Source organism: Mobula birostris, chromosome 24, assembly GCF_030028105.1.
Source record: "Mobula birostris isolate sMobBir1 chromosome 24, sMobBir1.hap1, whole genome shotgun sequence".
Lineage (NCBI taxonomy): Eukaryota > Metazoa > Chordata > Chondrichthyes > Myliobatiformes > Myliobatidae > Mobula > Mobula birostris.
In genome coordinates this window covers 44,128,988-44,148,795 of record NC_092393.1, presented here as the reverse complement: position 1 = coordinate 44,148,795, position 19,808 = coordinate 44,128,988, and the positions used below count along the sequence as shown (strand labels likewise).

At 39.6% G+C, this 19,808-nt stretch overlaps 1 protein-coding gene across 4 annotated transcripts in view; it reads right to left on the bottom strand.

Moving 5' to 3' along the window:
- LOC140187099 (transmembrane channel-like protein 7) overlaps window positions 1–19,562 on the bottom strand; it is a 54,176-nt gene extending 34,614 nt beyond the window's left edge. For 2 of the 4 annotated variants that reach the window (XM_072242047.1, XM_072242050.1), the window contains exons 1-7: window positions 19,401–19,562; window positions 11,976–12,228; window positions 11,367–11,435; window positions 7,339–7,487; window positions 5,020–5,181; window positions 3,269–3,363; window positions 1,202–1,341 (exon numbers count right to left, since the gene is read on the bottom strand). In XM_072242047.1, the coding sequence (XP_072098148.1) occupies window positions 1,202–1,341; window positions 3,269–3,363; window positions 5,020–5,181; window positions 7,339–7,487; window positions 11,367–11,435; window positions 11,976–12,228; window positions 19,401–19,440 (908 nt within the window). In that variant the 5' untranslated portion in view covers window positions 19,441–19,562. Of the gene's footprint in view, window positions 1–1,201; window positions 1,342–3,268; window positions 3,364–5,019; window positions 5,182–7,338; window positions 7,488–8,401; window positions 8,455–11,366; window positions 11,436–11,975; window positions 12,229–19,400 lie in introns of those variants that run through there. The other 2 variants (XM_072242048.1, XM_072242049.1) reach the window with 2 other exon arrangements.
- Between the last annotated feature and the right edge of the window lie 246 nt (window positions 19,563–19,808).

Here is a 19,808-nt window from a genome sequence, read left to right as displayed (position 1 = left end):
TCCTCAGCTACTTATCACCTCCTTCTACTGCTGCCTCTCCTTCGCTTGCTCCAATGGTCCACTCACATCTCCTATCATTTTCCTTCTCCTTCTGCCCTTTTCCTTTTCCACCCATCACCTCCCACATTCTCACTTCACCCACCCCTCAACCCACTTACCTCTCTCTACACCTGGCTTCACCTATCACCTTCTAGCTTGTACTCATTCCACTACCCTCACCTTCTTATTCTGGCTTCTTCTCTCTTCCTTTCCAGTCCTGACGAAGGGTCGCAGCCTGAAATGTTGACTCTTTATTCCTCTCGTTGATGCTGTCTGACCTGCTGAGTTCCTCTGGCATTTTGTGTGTATTATTCTGGATTTTCGGTATCTGCAGAATCTCTTGTTTCTGAAAATTATTTTTACTATTTGAAAGGTTCTTCTGAAAGAAGAATGGTCTTGCTATGATATATGAATTGGTATATTGTGCATTTACAAGTAACAAATGGGCAATGGGATAAAGTTTGTTATCCCGCTATGTCTTTGTCTGAGCTTCATTTTCATGATTGCAAGGTTTACCTCATTTCTTAAGGGGTTTATGGGGTGTCAGGGAGGGGTAGCACCTCTGGTGGGAGAACATGTCGCGTCCTTTTCAAGGCGGTTAGTCCACCTTTGGTCCCCACCTGGCACTCAGCTCTGACCTGTGGCTCCATGTAGCTGTTTGCATGCGACAGCAGCCACACCTCGGGCAACAGCTTCAACAAGCCAGCTAAACCAGGTGAGGGTAGCCGACGGGTCTCAAACCCCTGGTGAGATAGGGAGTTGTCTATCCCAGCATGTGAAGACAGACTCCGGCAGATTGAGCGGACGAGACCAATGGAAGGTCCAACTGTCAAGAAGGCGGCCTCTGCAAGCGTCGTGGAACGTGTAGAGCATGACAAGGCACAGAAGACGTCCTGGTCATCCGCTGCGCCTAGTCCCATCTCCAGCTGTCTCGACTGTCTTGCCACTGGATCCAGATGGGAATTGGGAAGAGAGAGTGAGGCTGACGCTGCACAACTCTCCCTCACTTAAATCCAAATCACGCGCTAGTCTCACACCATCATTATGGTGTTGAGGTCCTCATCGACGTCGACGATGGACGAACACAATTTCTTTAAACTGTATTCATATTAAGTAACAAATTTAAAATCAGTACAGTATAAAGGGTAAAGGAAAATCAAACCTCTTTACAATCCAGCAAAGACAGAACAGGAAGTAGAAGACCATGGTGAGCAGATAAGCCAAAGAAGGGTTATAATTCAAGCTCTTGTACACACCAAATTTATAATGCCCATAAAACATATAGGAATCTTCCATGAATCCCTGAAAAAAAAAGAAAAATATTAATAATATTAAAAGGGAACAATTTAAAGACTCTTTTTCCTAATTTTAAAGGTTAAATTCTGATGCTGAATTGCTCTCTCAGACTGTACCTTGATATTTCAGTTAATAACTGAACTTCATGTCCTGGCTAATCATGGCAAGAACACCAACTGTACAGCTCCAACACCGACAAAACTATATCTTATGTTTGTATTTCCATCCACCTTCCTGATTGCTCACCCTACAAGTTATCAATTACCAAGTTCATTTTATTAATGTGCATTTCCTACCTCCTTCCTAACCACTACACCAATGCTGAAGGCGTTATCTAATCTAGAGGGACAATTTTCCAAAAGCTAGACATTTTTATTTGCCATCAAAGAAAATGCTTTATCTTAACAGTGGCTGAGCTGCATTCATCTCTCACTCCCATCCACTGGACCCTCTGCCCCCATACTCCCACTCAATATATCCTCTGTTCTCCTTTCACCTTTCTAGACTGTTCATGTCATCCTGATCTGCTCTCTAAGCACCCTGAATTACTCTTCACTTTCCCTTGGCACTCGTCAGCACAAATGTAGGTAACATAATTCTGTCCTTCACATCTCTCCCTTCCCAGCACATAACATTCCTCTTTCTAATGTATGTGTTCATCATTGAATTCGATAAAATGCTTATAATGACTTGCAGGGGCAGATTGGGTGACTATTTTGTGTAACATTGCTATTTGGCTCATAAGTATGGCGCTGCATTTTGGATGTCTTTTCACTTCAATTTCCACCCTGTTCTCAATCTGATATCTCTGTCCATCTCTACCAAACTGTTCCAATGAAGCTGAATGTTGGGTCACTGCTTCATCTTTCGTTTAGGTACATTACAATCTTCTGAACTCAACACTGAGGTCCATATTAGTGTAGTGGCAAGCATTAGAGACGTAAAGAATGAGGTCAAGAGGAGGTATGACAGAGAACAGTAGAATCAATTTTATTTATTTAGAGATACAACATGGGACAGGCCCTTACAATATGAATCAATGCTTTGGCCATTTGATCTCACCTGATGCTCATTTCATCTGATTTTCTCTCCATCATAAAATAGTCTTATCCACAGCTTTTTCCCCAGTTATGGTGACCTGTTTCTCTCCATATACAGTTTTCTTACTCAATTTCAAAATTCTGGCAGCTACAGTGCTTGCATAGTTTAGCTTTTTCACTTTTGACCTATCTTTAAAATTCGGGATTTCATTCATTTTCTGCAATCCAAGTTTGATTTTGTTCTGTGATCTTACATAGTAACTTTTCATTGTTTCATTTTTGTTAAGACACACATTAAGCCACTGGTCAATGGAGTGGCTCACAGCACCCTACACTTGTTCCATAGCAAGAAATGGGTATTTCCAGAGGGTAAAATGCATGAACTATTACATAATATTCCCATTCTGTTAAAATCTATTCCTTCATCAGTCAGGTTTTCTTCTATTTAGTCATTCAAGCTCTACAACCATGAATACAGAACAATTTGTTTTTAATTGGAATTGCTGTCCACACTAATTAGCTGACTTGCTTCATGAAACTATAGTTTACGAAATCATATAGAGAAATATCTTACAAGTCTCAATTAAAATCTACGTTTTAAATTAGAGGTGAGACCACAAAGTTTTAATCAGGATTTATGAGGCAGATATTTATGGATTCTGGGATTATATGGTATTCAAATTAGTGTTTTAATGCATATACTGCTAAACTTCTGCATGTGTTCAGTCTTGGCTGCACTGATGTCAGACGTGCAGAAGCCTTAACTTCATACAACACCGTGGCTGGTTACGAATACACCATTTGGAAGCTGGCAGCTACTTATCTCTTAAGTGAGCAACTGCTGAACCCAAGTGTATTTCATTTGAATCACATTTTAAATTTAAATAACTTACCGTTCCAGAGAACAGATCCAGGATTTTGTCATAAAAAGGAACTAAGCCCTTTGGATGTTGATCATATCTGAAGCACTCAGGTGCTGAAAGAGAAACTGGAAACACAGATCATTAATTAGATGTTTGCACCTAGTATTACTGAATGGACTCCAGCACCTTACTTGATTACAGTATATTTAAATGTAGACGTATATAGAGAAGAGAGCTTATAGATGTTTGAACCATTACAACCAATGTCCATTTGGATTAATTTGAGAATTCACATCAGATTAAAATTATTACAACATCGTGGCCGGAATAGCTTATTCCATGAAGTATCTCAATCAATCAATCATTCATTCACTCAATCAATCAATAAACAAATAAATCAATAAAGTCCGCCTTGAAGTCATTAGAAGAGAAACAATATAAGAGCCTGCACTTGGTACTGATCAGAAATTCCCTTGATCTTTTCAATCCTATGATTATAAAGATAAGCATTTTGACAATTCAGATAATGTCGTATTGTAGAAATCGTTAAAATATAAATAATGGGCAAGGCATTCTGTGAATGCCTGTAATTAAATATGAAGAAAAATCATCTTCTTAACTGAAGTACAGGTATTCCAACAATGCTTAGTAGATCATATGCTGCCTGGACCAAATCCACCACTAAAATTAGCAATGATGTAGTAAATGAGAAGGTGCTTGGTTTGAGACTAATATTTGCAGTTTAGTTGAAGATTCGTGGAACTGAGCTTCCAAAATATTGTACAGGTTATGTTCTTGAGGATGGCTTATGAATTGGAAATCCACAAAAGCAACATGGGAAAGCAGCTGTGATGGAAGAGAAAGCAGGCACCAAATAGCCTCACAAACTCACAGGTGAGTAACAAGTGGAATCTGCTCAACCTTCTCAGCTCTGTTCAGCTCAACCCAGCCCAAATGGGCGAAAGGGCATGCAGAAATGCCCCATCCCACACAGCAGAGGATGCCAGAATCACCACAACGGGCATCACATCCATCCTGCTGGTCTCCCATATGCTCACTTGTATTGTCCTTAAGTCAGGCATTCGTAACTTGGGGAGGATCTGACCAGCCACGTCCAGTAGTCAATGGGACTAGGAGGAATAATAGTTCAGCATGAACTAGATGGGCCAAAGGGTCTGCTTCTGAGCTGTAGTGCTCAATGACTCAATGTAAAGTTTAGAGAGTGAATAAAGAATGCTCCAATTATTAGGAAGAATTCTTGACTAACTCTTCATGGCAGCTTCATGGTTATCTCAGCTTTGAACCAGCAAGCAGGGCAATTGAAATAGAAATAACATGGACTAATGCCTCCGAAAGTATTCCCTTTGAATTAAAATAAAACAAATGGAAACCAGAGAGATATTTCAAAATAAACAATAGCACCATGAATTAACTTGATCAGAAGCAAAAGCCAATAAACACAATGAGAAAAAACGTATACATAAACAAAATCTCAGTTATATTTAATAACTTTGAAGTCCTCCATCACCTCAGATATTACTGCCAAATGATGGTTACACAAACCATTCCAAGAATAAATCTCTAAAATTATTGAATTCTGACAGCAATTTGTACATCCATTCATTTAGCAAGTGAAAGGAGTGGATAGTAATGCAGAGGCAAAGAAAATTAATCATTTTAATCTGTCACAGTTGAACAGTTTTTGCAATTGAACATGGACATGCATAGTATATTATTATGCATAATGATGGCATAAAATTTGACACATATCATAGACTCACTGTTCTTTAGGCGCTCCGTGTCTGTCTGAGTAAGGTCCATGTTGGTTATGTAGATAGAAGGCAGGAGCACAAAACCACTGACCAAAAGAAATGCCAAAAGATTCAGGAAAACCAAGAAACGAAGGAACGTGAAGTATGACTGGATGCCAGTCCCAAAGTGACCTAAGTCCAAAACACGTCGTGAAACAATAGATTAACGTAAGGTGCCATTCAAAATTATTTTGATTTTGAAAATTAAAGTGGACTCTTCAGTATAGTAGTTCTAACCAAAATATCTTTTACACCTTCAAGAAAGTGCTTCAACATACAATATGTTTTTCATTTATTCCTAGAACAAATGGAAAATTAAATCTGTCATTATGTTCAGCATTCAATTAAGCCATGTTCAACTTCGGACTTTATAGCAAGGTAGGAACTGAATTACTCCATTTCCATCATCTATTGAGATTGTGCTGATCAGTCCATGATGTTTTCTCAATCCCTTCAGTAAACAAAGTTCTAAAAGCCTCATATTAAATACTAATAACAAAGATTTTTCTTCCTCAGCATTTTTGTGTGTATCTTATGGATTTTGGACTGCTAATCATGAAAATAACCATTAAATTTCCCTATCACACACTAGTTTTTGAAAAATAGAGGTATTCCACAGGGGTTTCTGCTGGGACCGATTCTTTTTATGTTATATGTCAAAGATTCCCAAATTGAATGGCTTGTCATACAAAGAGTGTCTGATGGCTCTGGGCTTGTATTCACTGGAATTCAGAAGAATGAGGGGTGACATCATTGAAACCTATCGAATAGTGAAAGGCCTTGATAGAGTGGATGTGGAGAGGATGTTTCCTATGGTGGGAGAATCTAAGACCAGAGCCTCAGAATAGAGGGGTATCCTTTTAGAATGGAGATGAGGATGGATTTCTTTACCCAGAGAGTGGTGAATCTGTTGGATTAATTACCAAGGCAGCTGTGGAGACCAAGCTTTTATGTATATTTAAGGTAGAGGTTGATAGATTCTTGAATGGTCAGGGCATGAAGGGATACGGGCAGAAGGCAGGAGATTGGGGCTGGGAGGAAGATTGGATCGGCCATGATGAAATGGCGTAGCAGACTCGATGGGCCAAATGGCCTATTTCTGCTCCTATATCTTATGGGTCTTATGCTCCAATATCTGTTGGCATCTTCAGCTTAGTAATGAAAACCCTTGTTAGGATTTAGCCATCTTATCACACCTGCAGTAAGAGATGTATAAAGACAAAAAGCTTAAACACGTTAAACATTGCAACATTAAACTAAATCCAGTGCGTTAGTGGGAAAGAGCCATGAGCAGATTCCTTGTGTAAATGTTGAGGAACTGAAACAGACTTCTGCTTCCTTGTTGAACTTCAGGTGCAGCAGATAATTCCTGGTAGAGTCAGCCAACAAGATCAGGGCCTCCACATTCTCTTGGGAGTCCCACATTTGATGGTATTCATGTTATGTGCCAACTGTTCCATGCAAAGTTGCTGGCATTTCCCAGTTAGTTCCACTGGAATCGAGTCCTCCATGCTCATTTCTCAGCAATAAAGACAGAGAAAGCTAGACATGCAGCATTTCCATAGAGAAAAGTATAATTACATTTCAACTTTGTAATTATGCACAATAATATTTCAGATCATCGAATTGAAGCTTTACTCCACAGGTACTACCTGATCTGGTAAGAATTGCCTGTATCGTCTATTTTTAGATAAGATTTCCAGCAGCTGTCATTTTGTATTTTTCTGGTTGCAAAGCAGCTGCTTTAAATTTATTTCTAAGATCAATCTTGTTTGCCTTCATGTGTTGGGCCCAACAGTTGATACACTTAGGAAGCTACTTCCTTGATTATTGAATGCAAAGGTCACTAAAGGTGCTTAGTATTAATGGATAAATGACAATTATTTTCATAATTCATTCCTTTATTTTTATGAACAATTTCCTGATATATATTATTCTCTTCATTAATCAACTAACATTCTCAATAAAACTTTGCAGACATCCCTTAATAACTAAGTTCATCCTACAATTCATCTGAACCTCATCATGTGTTCAATAACAGATAACAAGGGTTGTCCATTATTCTCTGCATTAACAAAATATTTAAAAACCAATTGCACAAGAATGCTTTAAAAATAGTGCTCCCTTCTAACAGCTATATTCAGATACTGGGACTGAGTTGCAGTAATGATCGATTTTCTAAATTATTTCCTCTCATGTGATACATACTGAAACTCCATTTCCAGCTTCTGACACTTTGTTCCTGACTGTGCTAAGAATGCAATTCCGCATAGAAGAAGTCACTAATACCTTCTATTTCTTTCAGTGACCTCTTCCACAATTCTAACCAGGATATGGTGTTTCTCACTTCCTCCTGTAGCCTCCTCAGTGATTTCAGCTGGTTTTGCTTCCATATTTCCCAACTGCTGAGAACCTCTGAGACACATGTTCTCTTTTTCCTGAGCGAAAAGCAAAAGATCAATTCTTAGAACAAATAATGAGATTAAAACACACAAAGTGCCGGAGGAGCTCAGCAAAGTCAGGCAGTATCTATAGAGAGGAATAAATAGTTGACACTTCAGGCCAACACAGTTCATCAGGACTGAAATAATGAGATTGATTGCTACAGATTCATCTTTAATCAAGCCTGGAAAGGAAAAATGTGATCTGAAGCCCTCATTTATTGTAGGGGACTCTTTACCAGAGATTATTATGAACTACTTACAGCCCAAAAATGAAGGCATTGCTAAGGCATTGTTGGATCCTGAGGCTTTTGTGATCCAAAGTTCTTTAGAAGTCAAGAACATGGTATAAAACTTGTTACTTATGATCATTTTATTAAGCGTTAGGAGAACAAAGGAAATGAAGGGAAAGAAGACAGCAAAGAGCAAAGAGAACCTAATGGCGGGGAGAAGAACGAAGACAAGGGAGAACAAACCAACAAAGTTTGGCCCTCTTATATCAGACTGTTAATTGCACAAATTCCATCCAAATTCTATTGATTAAATTAATCAACAAGATAGCCACTATTCTAGTAATTCGATACCCACTGAAATGAAGAAGTTTCCAGAAAGATACAAGGAAACTGCAGCTACTAAAGAATACACTGAATAATTTCACGTATATAGGTAATTATATAAAAATACAAGCAAGCGTATGAAATTAAACTACAAGGAAAATAACAATTATATAGTCCAATCCAAAAGCATACTTGAGAGTTGTTAGTTACTAAAAGAAGTTAATTCAATACATTTTTCCAATCAATATTTTCAATCTGTGGTTTTAAGTGTTAAAAGAAGGTTAAAATGTTTTCTGAAACAGGCACAGACAGTGATCCTGAAATAGTCAGGAAGGAAAAAAAGGATTTGTTTACTTGATTATCTGCATGTCTGAACCAGAGCAAAACTTCATACCATGGTTACGAGTCTGTAAACAAGAGTGATAAACAGATCAGATTTCTGTGATAAAGGATTACACACACTCCTTCCTTGAAAGGATACACGTTATTTCATCATCATCATCATGTGTCGTGTCGTACGACGTGGAGGATCATGGTCTTATAACTATGATTGTTCTTGGCAAATTTTTCTACAGAAGTGGTTTGCCATCGTCTTCTTCTGGGCAGCATCTTTACAAAATGGGTGACCCTAGCCATTACCAATACTCTTCAGAAATGGTCTTCCTGGCATCAGTGGTTGCATAACCAGGAATTGTGATATGCACTACCTGCTCCCATGACTTCATGTGACCCTGAGCAGGGGGTGGGAGGCAGGGGGAAGCTAAGCAGGTACTACATCCGTAGGCTAGCAGGGGGAAGATGTGCCTTGTACCTCCTTTGGTAGAGACGTAACTCCACTCCTACACCCAGCAAGTTATTTACCTCAGTACAAAAATCATCGGGGACCTCAGACATGATAATAAATGATATCGTTTAGATTCCATTAATAATCTGAGCCATATGTTTGCAGATTTGTAGTACTAAAAACTTATGGTTAAGGCTTACAGATAAAATGATCAAGTCTATTAGTGGAATAACTGTGTTCCAGTTTAATGTTGCCAGAGATATTATGTAGGAGCATATCTGAATAAATGCAATGCCCTACAAATTTTATTTTACATACATAGATTTACATTTAAGCACAGTGGAACTTAAAACAACTGTCCTTTCAGTATTTATCTTCCTGACTAACTCCCAATCTCAACAAATCAATCATCTCCCCACTCATCCACTAATTGTCTCGGCATGAAATAATACCCCCATTATGCTAATCACGTTCTCTCCATTGTCCTGAAGCACAGGTCATATCATTTCACATACCAGCCTCAATTGGCCATGACAGGGGACTGCTGAAGAAAAACTGTAGTGGGAATTTACTAAGAGCAGAGATCATGGATAATTAGAGTGGATGGACAATTTGGGAGCCAAGGCATTCAAGTGCTGATGGATCAGTTGATGGCAGCACATGCGCTAAAATCTTTGGAATAATCCTGAAAATTTTGAAGACTGAGCCTCCCACCATCAACACCCAGGAAGAGTCATCATTAACTGGAAATATAATTGAATCAACCACAATCATACTATGACTGTGAGCACAGTTACAGGCTAGGTGCACGGTAATATGTGCTAAATGGCATGTCACTGCAAAGTGTTTCTAGTATCTACAAGGCATGACAGGGCATTGAGTACTGAACTATGTTGCAGTTGTATAAGTCACTAGTGAGGCTGCACTTGGAGTATCCTGTTTCAGTCACCCTGTCATGGGAAAGGTGTGGTTAAACTGGAGTGACTGCTGAAAATATTTAGGAGGTTGGTGCTTGGACTAGAGGGCCTGGGTCACCGGGAGAGATTGGCCAGGAAAGGTCTTTGTTCGTTGGAGCGTAGGGGAATGAGGGGCCTTTGCATGGAATGTTTGAAATTATGAGGATCATAGACAAGATGGGCATGGGTTTAGGGGGAGAGGGGAAGAATTTAATAGGGACTTGAGGGGCAACTTTTTCCACACAGAAGGTGATGAGTATACGGAATAAGCTACCAGAGAAGGTGGTTAAGGCAGATACAATAGTATCAGTTAAGAAGGAGATGGACAGGTATGTGGAAGGATGGGACTTAGAGGAATGCAGGACCTAATAGTTTTGGTGTGCATCACGGACAGCATGGACTAGATGGTCCAAAGGGCCTGTACGCGTGCTGTACTGCTTTATGCCAGGAGTGTGATGGAATTCACTCCGCTTGCTTGGATGAGTGTTGCTCCACAACACGCAAGAAGCTCAGTTCCTGCCAGAACCTCACCCATCACCCATCACCCTAAATATTCACTCCCATTGTTTTCAGAGCACTGTGCCTGCTTGGAGTACAAAATTTACAGTTACGGATACAAAATGCACTGCAGTAACTCACCAAAGCTTCTCCAACAGCACTTCCCTAAAGTGAAATCTGTTACATCTCGAACGACAAAGACAGCAAACTCATCAGACTGCCACCACCTCCAAATTCAGCCTCTGACTCACAGTTTCTAACTCTAGGTTTTGATTTCAATGATTCTAAACCCAGGTTCTAACCTCACTGGTTCTGAACCCAGGTTCTAACATCATAGTCCTAAACCCAGGTTCGGACCTCACGAGTTCTAACCCCAAGTCCTAACATCAACAGTCCTAGACCCAGTTTCTGACCTCACTGGTTCGAAACCCAGGTCCGACCTGACTGGTTCTAACCCCAGGTTCTAACACCAGTGGTTCTAAACACAGATTCTGACCTCACTGGTCTAACCCCAGGAGCCCTCTACCAAACAGCAGTATAGGAGCATCTTCACTGCAAGGACTACAGTGGTTGAAGATGGTATCTCAAGAGCAGTCAATAATACCAATTGACAACCATATTCCTTAAATCAGTTAGCTAAGAAGGTGAAGTAAACTGAGAAATAGTACCCAAATGAAATTGAGTTGCATAAACAACAATGCAGTACAGCTGGCTATCTTTCACCAAGTTGATTAACTATAAATATAATCATTACTTGTCCAATGAGGTAGGACTACTGTCCCATGGGGTAAGGAGGTGATTCAAATCCTGCCACAACAACAACCTCTTACTCAAGATCAGCAAGACCTAGGAGATGATTTTTGACTTCTTCAGGAGGAGGAAACCGTAGGTCCATGAGCCAGTCCTCACTGGGGGATCAGTGGTGGAGTTGGTCCGCAACTTTAAATTCCTCTGTGTTATCATTTCAAAGGACCTGTCCTGGTCCCAACACGTTAATGTGATTATGAAGAAGGCACGACAGCGCCTCTTCTTCCTTAGGAATTTGCAAAGATTTGGTATGACATCTAAAACTTTGACAAACCTGCTTAGATGTGTAGTGGAGAGTATATGGGGTGGCTGAATCACAGCCTGGCATGGAAACACCGAGGCCCTTGAATAGAAAAAAAAGTAGTGGATACATCTCAGTCCATCGTAGGTCAAGCCCTCCCCACCACTGAGGACATCTACATGCAGCACTGTGGCAGGAAAGTAGCATTCAGCATCAGGTACCCAATTCTTTCTCTCTCCTCACTGCTGCTATCAGGAAGAAACTATGAAGGCCTCAGGACTCACAGCACCAGGTTCATGGACAGTTATTGCCCTTCAACCACCAGGCTTTCGAACCAAAGGGGAAACTTCAGTCAACTTTACTTGCAGCATCACTGAAATGTTCCGACAATCTAAGGACTCAGTTTCAAAGACTCTTCATCTCATTTTCTCGATATTTATGTATGTATTTATTTATTTACTTATTTATTTATAATTTCTTCTTTCTTTTTGTATTTACCCAGCTTGTATGCCCAGTTAGTGCCATCATTCATTATTGGATTTATTGAGTATTCCCGCAAGAATTAAATCTTAGGGTTGTATATGGTGACATATATATCCTTTGATAATAAATTTACTTTGAACTTTGAACTTTAGAACTAACCTCTCTTTCTTTCTCTTTGCCATTGTGAAAGGAAGTTCTCTCAGAGCTTGCTTACAATCCACAAGTAGATCCTCCTCATCATATGTGAATTCGGAAGTTGAAAGCTCAGTTGAGTTCTCAATGGAGGACCGACGTTTATCTTGGGAAGTCACAGATTTTGATCTTCTTTTCACTGATTGGTTACTTGGAAGTTGCTGGTAGATGCTGGTTTCACAGTAGGATTGATTGGAAATATTCAATGAAGAGTTCCCATCTGTTAGGAAAAAGGCAAACACATATTCACTGACAAGAGAAAACCTGCAGATGCTGGATATTCACATATTCACTTATCAAGTAACCATCTGGTTAATACTTTGTCACTTTGTTGTTCTTTTCAAATCTTTTATTATTATTGTCCAAAATTAACACGAGTACATCGAAGTAAGCAACACTTACTTACTCTCAAGAAAAAAATTATTATTTTAAAGATTGAAAAATTTTTTGGTGATAATAAAAAAACCCTATTAAGCAGGAAAAGGTGGGGAAAAAACCCCATTAGGTGTTCAACCCTGGAGCCATGCGTCATACAAAAAGCTTCCAAAGATAAACATCAAACCGCCAGCAAGAAAAAAAAAAGTACCAAAAATTTACAATTATATCGTGGAGGAAATCTATCAATTAACTCAAATGATAATAACGAGCAAATGAACCCCATCTTTTCTCAAAATCAAATATAGGTTCAAAGGTTCAACTTCTAATTTTCCCCAGACTAAGACACAGCATCACTTGAGAGAACCATTGTGACAAAGTGGGAGCTGATGTATCCTTCCACTTCAACAAAATGGCCCTCCTAGCTATCAATGTAACAAATGCAATGACATGTTGGTCAGACACAGAGATACCACGGATATTTTGCGGCCAGGTGGTTAAGGCATTGGACTAGCGACCTGAAGGTTGTGAGTTTGCGCCCCAGCTGAGGCAACGTGTTGTGTCCTTGAGCAAGGCACTTAATCACTCATTGCTTTGCGACGACACTGGTGCCAAGCTGTATGGGTCCTAATGCCCTTCCGTTGGACAACATTGGTGTCGTGGAGAGGGGAGACTTACAGCATGGGCAACTGCTGGTCTTCCATACAACCTTGCCCAGGCCTGCGCCCTGGAGAGTGAAGGCTTTCCAGGTGCAGATCCATAGTCTCGCAAGACTAACAGATGCCTTTAATTAATTAATTAATTATTCCAAAAAGCACAGTTAATTTGTTAGATTGTAAATTAATTTTAAGTGCTTTAGAAATTGTCGAAAAAAAACTGATTTCCAGAACTGTTCCAGTATAGAACAAGACCAAAACATGTGTGTCAACGTAGCTGTCTCAGTTTTACACGTATCACAATAACTATCAACTACTTTGTCACTTTAAAACAAAAAAAATGCTCAGTCATTATTTGTGCAGATCAGAAAATCTACACTCAGTACCCACTTTATTAAATACATCTGTATACCTTCTCGTTAATGCATATATTTAATCAGCCAATCATGTGGCAGCAACTCAAAACATAAAAGCATGCAGGCATGGTCAAGAGGTGCTGTTGTTGTTCAGACCAAACATCAGAATGGGAAAGAATTGTGATATCAGTGACTTTGACTGTGGCAGAGTGGTTTGAGTATCTCAAAACCTGCTAGTCTCCTGGGATTTTCACACTCAGTCTCCAGAGTTTAGAGAGAATGACGTGAAAAACAAAAAAAAACGTCCAGTGAGTATCAGTTCTGTGGACAAGTGTTTTGTTAATGAGAAAGGTCAGAGGAGAATGACCAAATTGGTTCAAGCTGACAGGTAGGTGACACTAGGTCACATAACCAAGTGTTACCACAGCTGAATGCGTGTTTCTGCATGCATGTGTAGGAGAGCATCTCTGAGCACACAACACATCAAATGCTACAGCCTCGGAAGATCACAAACATACAGGAGGTACCTAATAAAGTTACAAATATATATTGGAGTCAGTGATTAATTGGAAGTTAATCATTGCATGGAGCCTGCTTCATTAGTTATCGTTCACTGCTATATATTGTATATATTGTATTCAACAAAAAAATGACCAACAATTGGTCATTTTAAAATTTTCCAAGGCATTCTACAGGACCATTATTATTCAAATCTTAACATGCCATTAAGAAAAGAGGGTAGTAGAGAGGGGAATTTACCAGTTTAGGACAAACACAGCTGATGTCTTGGCTGTCAAGGATGGAAACATTGAATGGAAGTATACCTGAATCTTGGAGGCAGTTACAGAGGTAGAGAGAGGTAAGACCATCAAGAGATTTAAACGTAAGAACTAACACATACTGGTCAGTGAATACAGAGATGTTTGGTGTTCAGCTGTAGCTCAAGTAAGTACCAATCCCTTATTAAAAAAAATAAAACTGCAAATGTTAGAAATCTGAAATGAAAACAGATAATGATGAAAATGCTCAGCAGATCAAGGAGCATCAGTGGAGACAAGAATAGAGTTAACATGTCAATTTATTGACCTTTTCTAAAGCGTTCTAAAGAAGTGTCATGGACTTAAAATGTTAACTCTGTTCCTCATACCACAGATGCAGACTGATTGCCTGGGTATTTTCAACATTTCCTGTTTTTATCAAAGCATCAAACTTCAGTCCCCTGACACTTTGGCTCCCAGACATAATATATTATCCAAGCCATGTGCTGCAGGGAATCTGGAAGTTGTGGTCAACATCTGAAACTGTTAATAATTTATGGTTGACAATTTGTGACTATAACAATGGTGTTCAAAATAATTATACAATGAAACTGAAATCAAAATGTATAAAACTCAGACATCCTGAGGTTGCTGTGGATGGAAGCCTTCTTCTAAACAAGATAGTCTGTTGAAGTCTTGCAAATGGTAATCATTTGCAATCACCAACTTGTCAAGAACTATAATAATGAATGCACTATTTTCTCTTAAAAATCCTCAATGAAACCAAGTTGAATGAGGCATTTTACTTAGACAGTAACCCACAATTATTCTTAACAAATGACTGGCCATAAAGAATTAATGTTACATATAAAGCTTTACTCCCTTAGGATAACTATTTCACAACTCAAAACTATCTTAAACTAATTAGTGCAAAGTTTTGTTATGGATGATTCAATTTTTATTTTAAAACCATATGGTTTAGGAGCAGAATTGGGCCATTTAGCCCATTGAGTCTGATCCATTTTTCCTCACAGCCTCAGTCTCCTGCCTTCTGCCTATATCCCTTCATGCCTGACCATTCAAGAATCTACCAAGCTCTGCCTTAGATATACATACAGACTTGTCCTCCACAGGTGCCTGTAGCAACAAATTCCACAGATTCACCATTCTTGGGCTAAAGAAATTCCTCCTCATCTCCATTCTAAAAGGACACCTCTCTATTCTGAGGCTGTGTCCCCTTCTCTTAGGCTTTCCCACCATAGGAAACATCTTCACCACATCCAATCTATTGAGGCCTTTCACCATTCGATAGGTTTCAATGAAGTCACCTTCATTCTTCTGAATTCCGGTGAATACAAGCCCATACCCATCAAATGCTCTTCATATGACAAGCTGTTCAAACCTGGAATCATTTTCATGAAGATGTCAATCTTATAATGCCATGATCCGAAAATTGTTTGGATTGACTCTAGCATTATAGTGTCATAGAACACTACAGTATTGAAACAGGCCCTTCAGCCCATCTAGTCCATGCCAAAGCATTAAGATCATGAGACATGGGAGCAGAATTAAGCCATTTGGCTCATCGAGTCTGCTCCGCCATTTCATCATGGCTGATCCATTTCCCTCTCAGCCCTAATCTCCTGCCTTCTCCCCGTATCCCGTCATGCCCTGACTAATTGAGAATCTATCAACCTCTGCCTTAAGTACGCATACCCAGTGAGTTGGCCTCCACAGCCACCTGTGGCAACAAATTCCACAGATTCACCACTCTCTGGGAAAAGAAATTCCTCCTCATCTCCATACTAAACTTGCTCCTCTATTCTGAGGCTGTGTTCTCAGTCTCAGACTCCCCCAACATGGAAAGCAAACTCTCCACATCCACTCTATCGAAGCCTTTCAACACTTGATAGGTTTAATGAAATCCCCACTTGTTCTGACTTCCAGTGAGTACAGGCCAAAAACCATCAAAAGCTCCTCATACGATAAACCTTCCATATCAAGGACTGGTGTACGCTTTGTCCGCCATAGAAAACAGGATCTCCCAGTGGCCACACATTTTAATTCCACGTCCCATTCACATTCTGATATGTCAATCCACGGCCTCCTCTACTGTCAAGATGAAGCCACACTCAGACTGGAGGAACAACACCTTATATTCTGCCTGGGTAGCCTCTAATCTGATGGCATGAACATTGACTTCTCTAACTTCCGTTAATGCCCCACCTCCCCTTCATACCCCATCTGTTATTTATTTATTTGTTTGTTTGTTTATTTCTCTCTCTCTCTCTCTCCTTTTTCTCCCTATGACCCCTCTCACTATACCCCTTGCCCATCCTCTGGGCTTCTCCCCTCCCCCTTTCTTTCTCCCTAGGCCCCCTGTCCCATGATCCTCCCATATCCCTTTTGCCAATCAACTTTCCAGCTCTTAGCTCCATCCTTCCCCCTCCTGTCTTCTCCTATCATTTTAGATCTCCCCCTCCCTGTCCCACTTTCAAATCTCTTACTACCTCTTCTTTCAGTTAGTCCTGACGAAGGGTCTCGGCCCGAAACATCGACTGTACCTCTTCCTAGAGATGCTGCCTGGCCTGCTGCATTCACCAACAATTTTTATGTGTGCTACTGGTGTTAATTTAAATATTTAAATTCTTTAAAAACTCTTTAAAAAGTTAACTTTAAATTAAGATTATTTGTTCTTGATTTGTTTTCTATGAGGATTCTTCATATTGACTGGCTTTTAGGCCACCTTCATATCATGATTACTATATGTCAGAAATCTCCTGTAACTGACATCAGAATACAATTCATGCCAGAAAAGGTGAAATCCATTGAACAGATATTTAGAACCTTGTGGGTGACTTTATTTAGGATCAGTGGTGAGTTCCATCACTCAGTGTGGCTGATAGAAAAGATTAAAGTTAAACATTAAAGATTAGCTTCATTTGTCATGTGTGCATCAAGACAGACAGTGAAATGCATGATTTGCATCAAAGACCAACACAGTTCAAGATGAGCTCAGGGCCACTCGCAAGTGTTGTTACGCTTCTGGAGTCAACAAAGCATATCCACAACTTAGTAACCATCACAGTATGTCTTTAGAAAGTGGGAGGAAATCGGAGCATTCAGTCTCAGAGTGAGTGTACAAACTCACTACAGATAGCAGCTACAATTGAACCTCAGTATTACAGCTGGCTCTGTAAAGCGATGTTCTAACCGCCACACTACCGTGCCGCCCAATTTGCATCACTGTCTCTTCCTTCTCAACTCAACGTCAAATCAACACCACCTGTAGTCCATGGAGCAGAGTGGTTGGAGACAGGCTTAATCCCAAAACATCACCTTCCAAATATTCTACCCTAAGGAGGAAAAGTCGGCTTTCTTATGTTTTGACAAAAAGAGATAAGCTATTTTTTATTTGTTCTAGATACAAGTGACCCCAGGGTTATGCCACTTCGGATAATGGAAATTTACCCTTTAAAAATCCACAAATCACTACCAAAAAGATCTGGGATACCAAATGAAAACTCACTCTTACTAAATTTATCTCAAAAAAGGAAAAGAAAGAAAGAATATCTTTCACCTTGCATTCCTTGACACACAGGCAGATGACACAGGGGTGTAGCTTCATATTAAGAAAAGTTCTGACATGAACCATTTTCTTGGAACACAAACCACTTCCCCCAACCTCCACAAATCTGTAACCTAGCGTTGCCTCTATGTGTGACAAAGTCTTCACTTCATCACAGTGTTACTCAGTCCAATTAGCCCACACATTCGCATTCTTGACTTTGAGACCAAATTGTTCATATTACAGACGATGGGGGGCACCAGCACTGATTGCCCATGCCTATTTGCCCTGAAATGAATGGTTTGGCAGGTCATTTAAAAGGACATTTGTTTTCATTCCTGATTTTTAACTTCTTACATTTAAATTCCATAGCTGCCATAGAGGAACTTGAATCATTCCTTTAGTTCAATAATCCTGACCACTAAAATATTATGTCTGTAATACAACTCACTTTTGACCTCTTTCATCCACCTTCCAATATGTAATTGCATTATTTTACAATTTTTGAGTGTTGTTTAGGTAAAGTATTTTAAATAACAAAGTAATAAAGTTTAAGAGAAATACTAAGAAGGGCAGCAAGATCATAGTAACAGCACAATCTGCATTGCCCTCCAAGGCCACACATCATCCTGACTTGGAAATACATTCAACGACCACTTTATTAGGTACCTTCTGAACCTAATAAAGAGGATGCTGAGTATATGCCTGTGCTCTTCTACTGCTCTCTGTAGCCCATCCACTTCAAAGTTCAATGTGTTGTATGCTCAACGATGCTCTTCTACACCATTCTCTGTAAACTGTCTGTGTGCGTGAAAATCTCAGGAGATTAGCAGTTTCTGAGATACTCAAACCACTCCATCTGGCACCAACTATCATTCCATGGTCAAAGTAACTTAGATCACATGTCTTCCTCATTCTGATATCTGGTTTGAACAACAACCGAACCTCTTGACCAATGTCTGGATGCTTTTGTGCATTGAGTTGCTGCCACATAATTGGCTGATTACATATTTGCTTTCATGAGCAGATACACAGGTGTAACTAATAAAGTGGCCACTAAGTTCCTTCATCATTGCTGGGTCAAAATCCTGGGATCTCCTTCTCTGTCAGCATTGTGGGTATAACCCCGTATGAAGCACTGTAATCCTTCAAGAAGGCAGGTCACTGCCATTTTCTCAAGAGAAATTAAGGGAGGGTGTTTAAATATTGGCTCAGCCTATGAAACCCACATTCCTTGAATAAATGAAGAGAAGTACTTGAGAACCAGTTTTCTCATCATTTTCTCTGTGGGAAAAAAAATAGATAGTAACCACAGAAAACAGAGGCAGAAAAACTGTAGAAAATTTGTCAATACAATGCCAGCTATGTGGCTTGCTCACACTTTGGGCTGTCAAGTACAAGGAGTAGTTGTAGTCAGTAAGTTGCTGGTGACTACGTTCGAGAGAAGTCGAGTGTGATAAAACATAATAATGGAATTCAATATTCTATTCTAATAAAGTAAAACCCGTGGCTTTTATGAAATTACCTTTTTAAAAAAATGTAAAGCCAATTGAGATTCAATTATGATTGTGCTAAATGTATTAGAGAAACCATACACTTTGAAAACAGCCCGTTTACTGTCTGATATCAGTATTGCATTACTTAAAGTTTCAGTTCAAGGTAGTAAATGTCCGACCCACCTGATTCTGCATCAAGTATGTCTTCAGTTCCTTGCTCCATGTTCCGAAACTATTCCTATGAGCGTTTGCAAATACTGAACAAGATCTTCTTTGGAGAGGCAACATTACCATTCAGCCATCACTCAAAACATAGCCATTCCTGGTAGTTCTATAAAGTCAGCAGCCAAATCATCATGTGACAGGAAACAGAAACACCACAGAACTTCCCCAAATAGAAAACAACTGTTGCATAAAATGCGGCTACCATGCAGAGTGATCTGCACAGGAACTTCTGAACTTAAAGGTTATAATTGAACTGCAAGTCATTTCCCTGTCCCATCCTTTGTTTGGCTTCCTGCATTTTCTAATACGGCGCAATAGAAGCTCATGTTTTGAGAACATTTTATAATTTCCAGCACTCAGTATTAA